We start from the raw sequence: 12351 nt of genomic DNA, 5'->3' as shown, positions 1-12351 counted from the left end.
GCCCACTAAGGAAAATGGTGTCCAGCCCACCCCCTCCCCCCCAATAAAATAAAAAAATAAATATTATAAGCAAGCAGCAGCAACTGATAGACTGGAAATTTTATCACTGTTGGGATCATGAATATGGAAATTTGCATTAACATAAGATCCAAAAAGGCCCTGAAACCCTGTTAGAAATAACCATACAAAGACTGAAAATCAGGTTAATCAGACACTTTTTAAAGGATTTGGAGAACATGGGCCCCAACCTTGCAAAGTAATAACTAGGTAATTTGTGTCGCTCCACAAGAACACTGTGTTGGTTTTGGTAGCCTTGCGTGATCTGTGTCACTTTTGTCCTTGGTGGCTACAAACATACATGATTTGCTGACATGACATTGTGTATTGATCTTTATCTTCACAGGGCACGCTTTGCAAATTCTGGTTTTGGGCAAGGTTTTTTCATGGGCAGAGGGAACAAAGAAGGGAATAATGCCTTCACAAAGGTAATTAACAGTCACTGCCACAGGCAATATGTCAGCCACGACTCCTTGGGCTGTGTGGGCGTTCCTTCACTATCCCCTGTCCGTGTAGAGTATGTAACCTAGTGTACGCCCATTCCTAGCTCATTCCAACCAAACTAAAATCATCCCTGACTATGCAAATCCATCCTAACTGAAACTAAAAAAGTACAACCCAAAGACAACCAATCCCAACATTGCCCAACCTGACTATAGCTCCAGATCTGAATGACTCATTTTAAGCCGATCATTTCAACCCAACCAAACCCAGTGCAACCCAGTTCAAGCCAAAATTGACTTTACAACCCAGGTTGACTCGACCCAACCCAACCCAGTTCAAGCCTTACTCATCAAGCCGACATTTTTTCAAAAGCTCATTAAATCCTTTTGTTTGATTACACAGGACCTAAGTCAGCGTGTAGACCTTAGGCAAAACTACATAGATGAAGTGATCAAGTGTGGTGTATCAACCGGCACCATTGATTTGATCTTAGCCACGGACACGGAGGATGGAGAACCAGAGGTTGGTGTTTCATAACCTTGATATCTTGACCTTCCTGAATCTTGCAAAATAACCAACATCTGTGTTTGGTAAGTTGATTTATCAGCTCATAATGGCTTAAGCAGCAGATGACTAGATGATATATTGGTGCAGTGTTAAATGTGTAAATATTGTTTTAATAAGGGGATAAATATTGTGTTGAAGCAGTTTTAAACGTCTGGTTTAAAACCATTTTTGACCAGGCCCCTAACCGGTTTTAAAGGTAGAATGGACGGACCATTTGCAGCTATCCAAAAAATTACCAATCAAATTATTATTACAAATCTGACTTGAATTGTAATTATTCCTTCTTTGGCATGCTGGTATTTTGATGAAAACGACAAAAGAAGGTCATTTCAAAGAAGCGTCTAGTAAAACATTTTCCAAAATTTCCGTTTGTAGTTGGTTTGTCTGAATGCTTATTTCGGGAGTGTGTCACAAGAGGGCGTAATTCAAAATACCCCTCGATGGATGTTGAATTGAAATCGAGATCCATTGCGAGAGTATTGTGTTTTTTTCAGAATGTACAGTATTCGCAGAGCTAAAAGTTCATCAGGTTAGTTGTTAAGCACCTGTCTTTAGATTTTGAGCACTTTTGTTGCTTCACACAAACGAAAAGGGACAAATGACAAATGGTCCATTCTCTATCTTTAATCCAGATGTTTACAAACTGCATCACACTATTATTCTCATCCATAAATACCTTTTTGTAGAACACTTCAAACAGAAATTCTGACAATGTTTTTTCCACATTCAGGCTAATTCTATGGGGCGCGTCGCGAGCATGGTTTGGTCAAGATCTCATTTTTCAAAAGTTCCGTGCAGAAGTACCCCTTCAACGTCCAGAAAAGGAGAGTTATGGGAGACCTAGACTGGTTCCAGGTCGGTCCACTACGTATTTCAAATGATCCAAAGTTATCGGGGGTGGGGACTAGTCTGTGAGACCATTGCAAATTGAATTTGAACATATTCACGCACCGACGCTGCCTGACGCTCACGCGAAGATGCCTGACGCTCACACAAAGAAGCTGTGGTTAATAGCTTTGGCACATTCAGGACATGCGTACTTCGCGCGCGAACAGTACGCACACGCTGGGTGTCCTGTCCACGGAGCTCTCAAAAGTGGTAAACAACGTCCCTCTGTTGTTGGCGCACGGAGCCCATTGTGCCAAAAAGCCACTTTTCATGAACTAAAAACCCGTTTTCTTAATTAGGACACACTGTTCAAGAGTATCCACAAGATAGCTCGAGCAGGCCATTACAAACTGGCTGGCTACTTGGTTGACAAAGCCAGGCAGTTGTCCCGCCTTGGATTCAATAAAGTTCATCAAGAGGTAAGTCGTCAGCCAATTTGGTGTTCCCAACTGCTTATACGTGTTCTAATCAAAACTAAATGAATGTCCAATTGACAGCAGAATCAATTCTTTACATACATGGAAATCGTAGAGGAGAAGACATCACAAGGATTCTTGTTCTGAAATATTCGTACTGCACCGTGTTGCAGTATTTATAATTTGATATTAAGAAAAAAAAGGGGCTGGCCACTTTGGCCTGAGTGTTATCAAATTTGAAAGGGCACCGAGGCCAAGTGAAGGCTGAGGCCAAGAATGTAATCCATAGTTTTTGCATAGCTATAGGCCAACATGCAATATGGTTGGGACATATATAGCCGCATGTGCAGTGGGAGTCACATTTTAAAGTCAGTTTCCAGTACAGCTTATATATTAAGTTTAATAGAGAAGATGAACATTACAAAAAGAACGGCCGCTGCCTGCGTTTGTTTTGTGTAACATGGTTGACGTACTACATAGAACCAGCAATGATGTTTATGCAGAATCAGTGTGTTGATATATAAGCCAAAACAAATAATAGCTTTTATTGCACAAATGAAAATAATTTCGGCTGAAAATGATGTGCAAACTCCACTAAATCAGCACCCCCCCCCCAAAAAAAATAAAGATAAGCAGATACTTCCGATATATATGGCTTTAAAAAATATGTAGTGGATAGTTCGGGAATTTTTTGGGTTTTTTTGGTGCTGATTTAGTGGAGTTTGCCCGCCATTTTCGGCCGGAATTATTTTCATTTGTGCCATAAAAGCTATCAAAAAGGGCCTCAAAAGTGATGAATATTTAATGAATATAAAAATATTCAAGTGGATAATTCTTTAAAACACACTATGCATAACATTACTAACGACCAAAGATCGTTAAACGCCGCGCCAACTGGCCAACACGATCTGATGTACTGTGCCTTTATGACACATACTTTTGGAAATGATGTTGTGGTAGTATTAACAAACTTGACTCATTACCCAGTGTCACACCCCCAAACTTTCCCATTTTGGTGTAGACAAGGTTGGCGACCCATTATTTATTGCCCGTGTCTTGGACTTCACCTAGCTGTTTGACCCTTTTAACAGTCAGGATCAATGCCACCTCACTTCCTACATGAGCCTGTTTCGTTGTAGATCAATGAAAGTACAGTAGACTTGCTATAACATTTGGTTAACACCTTGCACTCTTGGTAGGTTCTTCTTGCCAAGCAGCCAGAAGACATATCCCGCTGCTTGACAGTCTCCGTCAAGAAGAAGGCTTACTGGGAAGTAGACAAGGTTAGTTTTCATACCAAGTCACCAAGTTGATTTGTCATTTGAATATACCTGACTTGTGATCTGATTGTCGGACTCGGCTATGACTCTGGTGGTCCAGCTACCAACGTAAAGGGCTCATGCAATATTGTGCTTTTGTAATGCAATACTTGAAAATGCATCTTTGTGTCCTGTTTAATCTTATTTTCAGTTGTCGTTTTGCCTTTTTCAATGGTATTTTGGAACCTTTTTGGTTTTTACACTTATGCAAATTTTCACATTCATGAGCAAAACCGTGATGTCATTTCAGGCAAAAATCTTATTGTTACAGCTATTTCAGCATCAAAAGTTGCCAGAATTGTGCGTGTTTTGCTGTCGTAAATGTTTGTTTCATTGGCGATTCGTTGCAATGTGTCAGTACATGACAGGTAGCAATTTCTCACAAATGTTTTCAATAAACAAATTTTCGGTTAGCAATTTGAACAGTAAAAGCAAGTAAATTCTGTCACGAGCCAATGTGGCCCATCAGGCCGGTGTTTATCTCAGGTTTCAGTAGCATGAAACGACTGAGAATATTTCTATTCCCCCTGGATGGGATGCCAGTCCATCGCAGGTTACTCCCCAGCTAATACCGGTACCCATTCATACTCCTGGGTGGAGAGAGGCAAGTGAGGGTAAAGCGGCTTGCCCAAGGACACAACATATGGCAAGCAGCTGGATTCAAACCCCTGACAATCTGATCACAAGTGAGGAACCCTAACCACTAGGCCACACTCACCACACTTTGAACAGAAAACCCCAAAACAGACGAGTGTCTTCATGAAATGACGTCACAGCAGCAGCGCCCACAATTGACCTATCGCCGTTTGTGAGTTAGCCACGCCCCTTAGACAACCCTATGGAGTTTTTGTACTCTGAGGTTTATTTGTCTCATATGTTGCGCGTTCTGCGTCCATTTGTATATCATGTAATTGGACAATATTTCATAAGTTGCGTTGACAAGATTCTACCGCGATAGGTCAATTGTGTGGAAAAGCGTGGAAAAACTTTAATGTTTAAAAAGAAGTCCACTTTTCAATAACATTAACCAGAAAGGGATGTCACATAGTTTTCATACATTTTAGAAGGCAAAGTTGCACAAAATGTGTTCATATTGAAGCTTTTTTTTTGGCTCAGGTATTTTCCTCAAAAGTTTTGTTTCTCCATATTTGTTTGAAAAATGAAATAATATGGCTTTCTGTTTCCTTGTTTTCTAGATCACTCCTGTGCATTTTGCTGCCATAAACCCCAACCCCAAGATACTGGATAAGCTGATGTCCATTTTGCCAGAGTATTCTATCATGGATAGCTATGGATTGAGGCCCATCCACTATGCTGCTGTGTGTGAAGGAAGTGGCCCTCTTGAATTGCTACTAAATCGGTGAGATGCTCTGCATTCAAATACAGTCATTGGGAAGCAGGGGCGGATCCAGGAATTTTTGCAAGGGGGGGGGGAGGGTTTTCATCAGCAAAAAAATCTGAAAATGTACACAGGTTTTTTTTCTCCGGACACTTGGCCTCGGTAAAATCAAAAACTTGGGGGGGGGGGGGGGGGGCCTTGTACCATATTTCAATAGTGGGCGCTGTTCAAATTTGACGATTATTAGTACTAGATTACAGAATGGTCTACCGTATTTAGAACAGACAGACATTATACGAGTAAAAATTTGTTTTGGGTGTCATAGCAGGGGGAGGGGGTTTCGACTTATTTTTTTGGAATTTGTATGGAAAAACAATTTCTTTTTACAAAGCAAGGGGGGGGTTTTTTTTTGACCCCCAAAAGCCCCCCCTCTGGATCCGCGCCTGGGAAGCATTATGCAATGCATGGGTCCTGCAGCAAATGCTAATGAAATTTGTATCCTTGTGGAGACATTTCTTTGTTCTCGTGCAGTAAAGTTTTCGAGTTTGAAAGTGTAGTTTCAAAATGCTCTTATTTTAACCAGAATTAATTTCCTTGGCTGAAATTCAGACTTAATATCCCTTTTCTAAAACTCTTCCATTTGCGACAGATCAAATCAATTTGGAAATTCCTATTTTTTTGAGTAAAATCCATTTATATCTATTTCGTGAAAACCTTGTGGAGACGTATTCATCTATAGAAATTGCCCAGTGGAGACATATACAATCTTTTGTTCCTTATTGTGTGCATGTCTCCAGAGGGCACGGTGTATCAGATCGGTGTGTAATGTATGCCAAGGGGAGGATACTCGTAACAAATTTGTCAGGCAGCTTTATTATATAGTTGTTGGCTATTTAACAAAACTCAGTGAAAGCTCCTTAACATTTGCTATATTTGAATTTTTTTTAGATGATAACGTCTTTTAAGATGACTGTTTACGACAGTTTGGTATAGTGGTCTCAAATAGTCCGTAAATTGGCTTCGCCTATCGCAATTTTTGAAAACAGAGAAAGCCCACTCTCCTCAGAATTGGACAAGAATGCTGAAAATGCCGTCGTAAATTTTTTTTTTCAAAATGTGTGATCATTGAAAGTTTATGAAGTGAAGAAATTTAATTTTAATAGTAGCAATACCATCTCTTGACTTCCTAGATTTTGACCAATCAGCAAGCGCTTTCTAATTTTTCTATAGGCCTATCGGGCCTTCAGTCATTCACCCGTTGCGGGTCATAGGCATGGATAAAAACCAACTCTTACGGTGCGCGGTGCTCGGTATCATGTCACTTGAATGTGCTCCCGGCTGTTGTTGTACTACAAAACACTGCATTCGAATTGACCAATCACAGTGTTAGATTTGGGAATGAAATGACATCACGATTTAGTAAAGTCAACTCCAATTGGCTGTCAGATGTTCGACTGGAGATAGATAGCGCTCCGTGGAGAACGGGTGATACTCAGACTACCCTCTGCTCTGACACCCAGAAAAAAATTATGAATATAATATATCTGCCTGTGCACAGAATTTTCTCAGAGCCAACTTGGTTAAGGGGATATACAATTCTACACTATTCTTTAATATAGTGTTGATGATCGTCGGACGTTTGAACAGCACCCCCATTGAAAGTATGGTCCAAGCCCCCCCCCCCCCTCCCCCACCCCTCCAACCACCCCCCCCCCCCCCCCCCCCAATTGATTTTACGGAGGTTAAGCGTCCGGAGAAAAAAAACTACATGTCAGTATTTGTTGCTGATGAAACCCCCCCTGCACACATGTCTGGATCCACCCCTGAATAAATGTGCAACTTTTGTACTTTTTTGCAAATGTACATATCGCGTTTGGAGAATAAACTCTTCAAATGTTTGTCTTGATTTTAGAGGTGTAAATCCTGAAGACAAACATACAGGAGGTGTGACCCCGCTCATGATGGCTGCGAAAGCTGGACGAGCAAAGAACGTTGAAGTTCTCCTCAAGAGCATTGAAGAAAAAAGAAAAACCATTGAAGAAGACAGAAGAAAAAATATCGAAAGACTAAGAAAAATCGCTGAAGAAAAAGGAGAAACCTTTAAAGAAGAAAGTAAGTTTCAGCCAGTTAAAAAGGTAGCTCCAGTATCACAGCTCAAGTGGTACCGGGTATGATAATTTATTCTTACGTCAACAGGCCAATAGGTTTATTCATGAGAACAGAACAATGATATCAAGAGCATTGTTCTTTAGTCAACCCTTTACATTAAAGCATTTTTGAGAACTTTTGTTGTCGAGCTACCACACAGTAGCCTAGTGGATAGTGAGATGAGCCATGGATACAAAGGTCCCTGGTTCGAATCCACGTCATCACTGCTCATTTTCATCGACTATTTTTATGCCCTGCGGCGAAGCCGAAGGGGCATACTGTTTCCGCCTCGTCCTTCCGTGGGTGGGTGGGTGTGTGTGTGGGTGGGTGGGTGGGTGGGTGGGTGGGTGTGTGTGTCCGGACAAATCTTGTCAGCGCGATAACTTGAGAAATACTTAACATATGAACTTCAAATTTGGTTTGTGGATTTTTCTTGGTAATCCTAAGAAGCCTTTTGCATTTGGGGCCAAAAGGCCAAAGGTCAAGTTCACAGTGGCTAAAACAATTGAAATCTTGTCAGCGCGATAACTTGAGAAATACTTAACATATGAACTTCAAATTTGGTTTGTGGATTGTTCTTGGTAATCCTAAGAAGCCTTTTGCATTTGGGGCCAAAAGGCCAAAGGTCAAGTTTACAGTGGCTAAAACAATAGAAATCTTGTCAGTGCAATAACTTGAGAAATACTTAACATATGAACTTCAAATTTGGTTTGTGGATTGTTCTTGGTAATCCTAAGAAGCCTTTTGCATTTGGGGCCAAAAGGCCAAAGGTCAAGTTCACAGTGGCTAAAACAATAGAAATCATGTCAGCGTGATAACTTGAGAAATACTTTACATGTGAACTTCAAATTTGGTTTGTGGATTGTTTTTGGCAATCCTAAGAAGCCTTTTGCATTTGGGGCCAAAAGTCCTAAGGTCAAGTTCACAGTGGCTAAAACAATAGAAATCTTGTCAGCGCGATAACTTGAGACATAATTAACATGTGAACTTCAAATTTGGTTTGTGGATTGTTCTTGGCCATCCTAAGAAGCCTATTGCATTTGGGGCCAAAAGGTCAAGGGTCAAGTTCACAGTGGCTAAAACAATAGAAATATTGTCAGCGCAATAACTTGAGAAATACTTTACATGTGAACTTCAAATTTGGTTTGTGGATTGTTCTTGGTAATCCTAAGAAGCCTATTGAATTTGGGGCCAAAAGGTCAAGGGTCAAGTTCACAGTGGCTAAAACAATAGAAATCATGTATTTATTCTGAGATTATAGGGATTAGGGATTAATTCATATAAAACCTACAGAAGACACTAATGCTGTCAATGAATGTTCCATGTGACCAAGGTACATGTAAGTTGATGTTAAAAGAGTGGTGTTATGTCATGGGAACTGTCACCGTTGCGGGGCATTTGTGTTTGTAAACACACCTGACTTGTTTCCCTCTGAGTTTATCGTTGAGATAATTTTAACTAAAGGGAAAACAGGAACCTAAGTGCCTTGCAATGATTCAAATGAAACACATAAATTATCATAACAATGATAAGTGGTACAACTGTAGTTGTGATACTGGTGCTACCATCTGAAAAGTTTGCAAGTTAACTCTATGGGAAGGCGAGTCGGTGCCATGGTGAGGTAAATGGGGAATAATTCCTTTGTAACGACCCTGCCCAAAGGTTTCCGTGACCTGGAAAAACCTGGAAAAGTTATGTAATTTTGTTTTCAATTTCCATCCCCTGGAAAAGTCATGGAAATTCGTACAAATGACAAATCATGGACAAGTCATGCAATTTTGTCATGTTTGTAAGGATTAATTTATTTTTTATTGAAACTTTTTTTTCTCATAATTGACCATCTGAAAAATTACTTTACTTTCAACAAAATGCAAAAAAATCGCAGACACAAGCATTTTGAATTTGAAAGACATTACTGGTTTTTTTGGTTGCGTTTGTGTTTCTGATGAGGGTCATTCCGTGTCAAATCAACACGCTTTTGGACCCGACCCTCACAGATTGAAACGATATTTGGTGTGATGATTGGCCTATATGAGAAACCCCCAGAACTGAATTTTTTTGTAAATTGACTCGTTAGTTTTTGAGATACGGGTCAACGAACTTTTGACTAATTAGCATGACCTCCGAACTTTAAATACTTGTATCTCAAAAACTATAGCGCCTACAAAGCCAAGTTGTACATCATATTAAAGCTCTCTGAATGGCCTCCATTTCATAAATAAAACCAAAATCGTAGCATGAAGTGCAGAGAAAATGCGTAACAAAATGACCTTTGACCTCGAATATCGAAAAACAATATGCTTCAAATTTTGTAATTTTTTTTTAAATGTTAGTTTATGATGTCAGCAACAATCTTAAAAAAAAATTGGGATGGGCGCTCTTAAAGTTTTTAAGTTATGATTTTTTGAAGAAAGCCTGTCCATGAAAAAGTATGCATAATATTAAATGTACATGTACATGTACATGTATACTTGTACTGTGTACATGTACATGTGTACATTTTACCTGTGCATCATGTTTGCCCTTTACAACCATATAGTCTCAACTCATATATATTAAGGGCAGAACAAAATTACTTATAAAAAATATGTTATACCGGTCTACGTTACTTTCATTTTTTGCTCAACCAAAGTCTGTGTTGCAGTGTTCATCTCCTCGGCGGAGATCTTGTATACGCGTCCTGTTTCAGTGAACGGTTCCACTGCTGTTAGTACATCCTTGCCATGAATTACAAGTGTGTCTGGTCGATAGGGGAACTTGAAAGATGGAGATGGCCCATGGGGATGAAGGAAACTTAGTTCCACTTCTTGGGATGCTGGAAGGATCTCCTGAACACATGCTAGCCACCAGTAACAGTCATACATCACTGTAACATACCCCTTGATATCTGCAAAATCAATACATGCAGTTTGTCCATGGACTTGGAGACAAACTGGTTCCTCCCTTGAGTCTGAGGAGGAGGAAAAATCACGCACCTTAATTTTGTCTCTAGACATCGGACAAAAACAGTGCAGCTTTTGTGTTCCTGGAATGGTACGTGCAATTTGGAATCTTTGCCTGAGAATATCCGCTTCATTCTTGTATTGCTCTGTTGTTGCAAAAGCAAAGTCAGTACTCTTTCTCTGAGAAGTAGCAAATTCATACAGCTGCCAAGGGGTCATGATCTGCTGATCCAAAGGTCGCTGGAGACTAGCTCTTGCTGCAAGGCGTTTAACAGTTTAACACTTGAAACCAAAATTCATACAGTGGATGATTTTTTGGATTCCTTCATGGCTACTCTCCGCAAGTTACTACATCATGACTTTATTGCCAAACAGCAGAGTCACTTTCTCCAGCACACTAAAGACAACATGGAACCAAGCGAAATCTTGGTCATTGCAGATTTTGCAGAAAATTACAGTTTTGTAGTTCAGGATGCTGCCCAGTCATTCCACTGGAACAATCTACAGGCTACAATTCACCCCTAGGTGTGCTACTTCCAACAAGAAGGCAAACTTGATGAGCACCTAAGCTTTGTCGTCATCTCAGACTGTAATACCCATGATACTGTAACAGTACATCTGTTCCAGAAATTGCTCCTTCAATTTCTCACTAATAAGATTGGAAGTTTCAAGAAGATATTGTACTTCTCAGATGGTTGTGCTGCTCAGTACAAGAACCTCAAGAATTTCATCAACTTGTTCCATCACGAAGAGGATTTTGGTGTACCAGCAGATTGGCATTTTTTTGCAATCTCCCACGGGAAAGGCCCATCTGATGGAATTGGAGGAACTGTTAAACGCCTTGCAGCAAGAGCTAGTCTCCAGCGACCTTTGGATCAGCAGATTATGACCCCTTGATAGCTGTGTGAATTTGCTACTTCTCAGTCAGTATTGACTTCGCTTTTGCAACAACAGAGCAATACAAGAATGAAGCGGATATTCTCAGGCAAAGATTCCAAATTGCACGTACCATTCCAGGAACACAAAAGCTGCACTGTTTTTGTCCGATGTCTAAAGACAAAATTAAGGTGCGTGATTTTTCCTCCTCAGACTCAAGGGAGGAACCAGTTTGTCTCCAAGTCCATGGACAAACTGCATGTATTGATTTTGCAGATATCAAGGGGTATGTTACAGTGATGTATGACTGTTACTGGTGGCTAGCATGTGTTCAGGAGATCCTTCCAGCATCCCAAGAAGTGGAACTGAGTTTCCTTCATCCCCATGGGCCATCTCCATCTTTCAAGTTCCCCTATCGACCAGACACACTTGTAATTCACGGCATGGATGTACTAACAGCAGTGGAACCGTTCACTGAAACAGGACGCGTATACAAGATCTCCGCCGAGGAGATGAACACTGCAACACGGACTTTGGTTGAGCAAAAAATGAAAGTAACATAGACCGGTATAACATATTTTTTTATAAGTAATTTTGTTCTGCCCTTTGAGTTGAGACTATATGGTTGTAAAGGGCAAACATGATGCACAAGTAAAATGTGCACATGTACATAATGTACACAGTACAAGTATACATGTATGTATGTACATGTACATACATGTACATTTAATATTATGCATACTTTTTCATGGACAGGCTTTCTTCAAAAAATCATAACCTAAAAACTTTAAGAGCGCCCATCCCAATTTTTTTTTAAGATTGTTGCTGACATCATAAACTAACATTTGAAAAAAAATTACAAAATTTGAAGCATATTGTTTTTCGTAATTCGAGGTCAAAGGTCATTTTGTTACGCATTTTCTCTGCACTTCATGCTACGATTTTGGTTTTATTTTATGAAATGGAGGCCATTCAAAGAGCTTTAATATGATGTACAACTTGGCTTTGTAGGCGCTATAGTTTTTGAGATACAAGTATTTAAAGTTCGGAGGTCATGCTAATTAGTCAAAAGTTCGTTGACCCGTATCTCAAAAACTAACGAGTCAATTTACAAAAAAATTCAGTTCTGGGGGTTTCTCATATAGGCCAATCATCACACCAAATATCGTTTCAATCTGTGAGGGTCGGGTCCAAAAGCGTGTTGATTTGACACGGAATGACCCATGAGCTTTTTTTCATGAAATAAGTTTTACAGTTTGACGTGCGTTTCGATGAATTAGGTGATGTAGGCCATCAGCCTGGGGTTTGGCCAGTATCAAATCAGGGCATAAATGATCATAGTGCGCATGCGCAAG

At 40.1% G+C, this 12351-nt stretch overlaps 1 protein-coding gene across 1 annotated transcript in view; it reads left to right on the top strand.

Annotated features, from left to right (window-relative positions):
* The window catches only part of LOC119742923 (poly [ADP-ribose] polymerase tankyrase-like), a 71233-nt gene that overhangs the window by 4041 nt on the left and 54841 nt on the right, over positions 1–12351 (top strand). The window contains exons 4-9 of the mRNA XM_038219189.1: positions 404–485; positions 904–1023; positions 2256–2375; positions 3572–3655; positions 4888–5051; positions 6943–7142. Of these exons, the coding sequence (XP_038075117.1) occupies positions 404–485; positions 904–1023; positions 2256–2375; positions 3572–3655; positions 4888–5051; positions 6943–7142 (770 nt within the window). The remainder of the gene's footprint in view (positions 1–403; positions 486–903; positions 1024–2255; positions 2376–3571; positions 3656–4887; positions 5052–6942; positions 7143–12351) is intronic.

This window comes from Patiria miniata, unplaced genomic scaffold, assembly GCF_015706575.1.
Source record: "Patiria miniata isolate m_02_andy unplaced genomic scaffold, ASM1570657v1 HiC_scaffold_6, whole genome shotgun sequence".
NCBI lineage: Eukaryota > Metazoa > Echinodermata > Asteroidea > Valvatida > Asterinidae > Patiria > Patiria miniata.
Note: the sequence above shows the minus strand (reverse complement) of the source record. Positions and strands in the feature narration are given on the sequence as shown.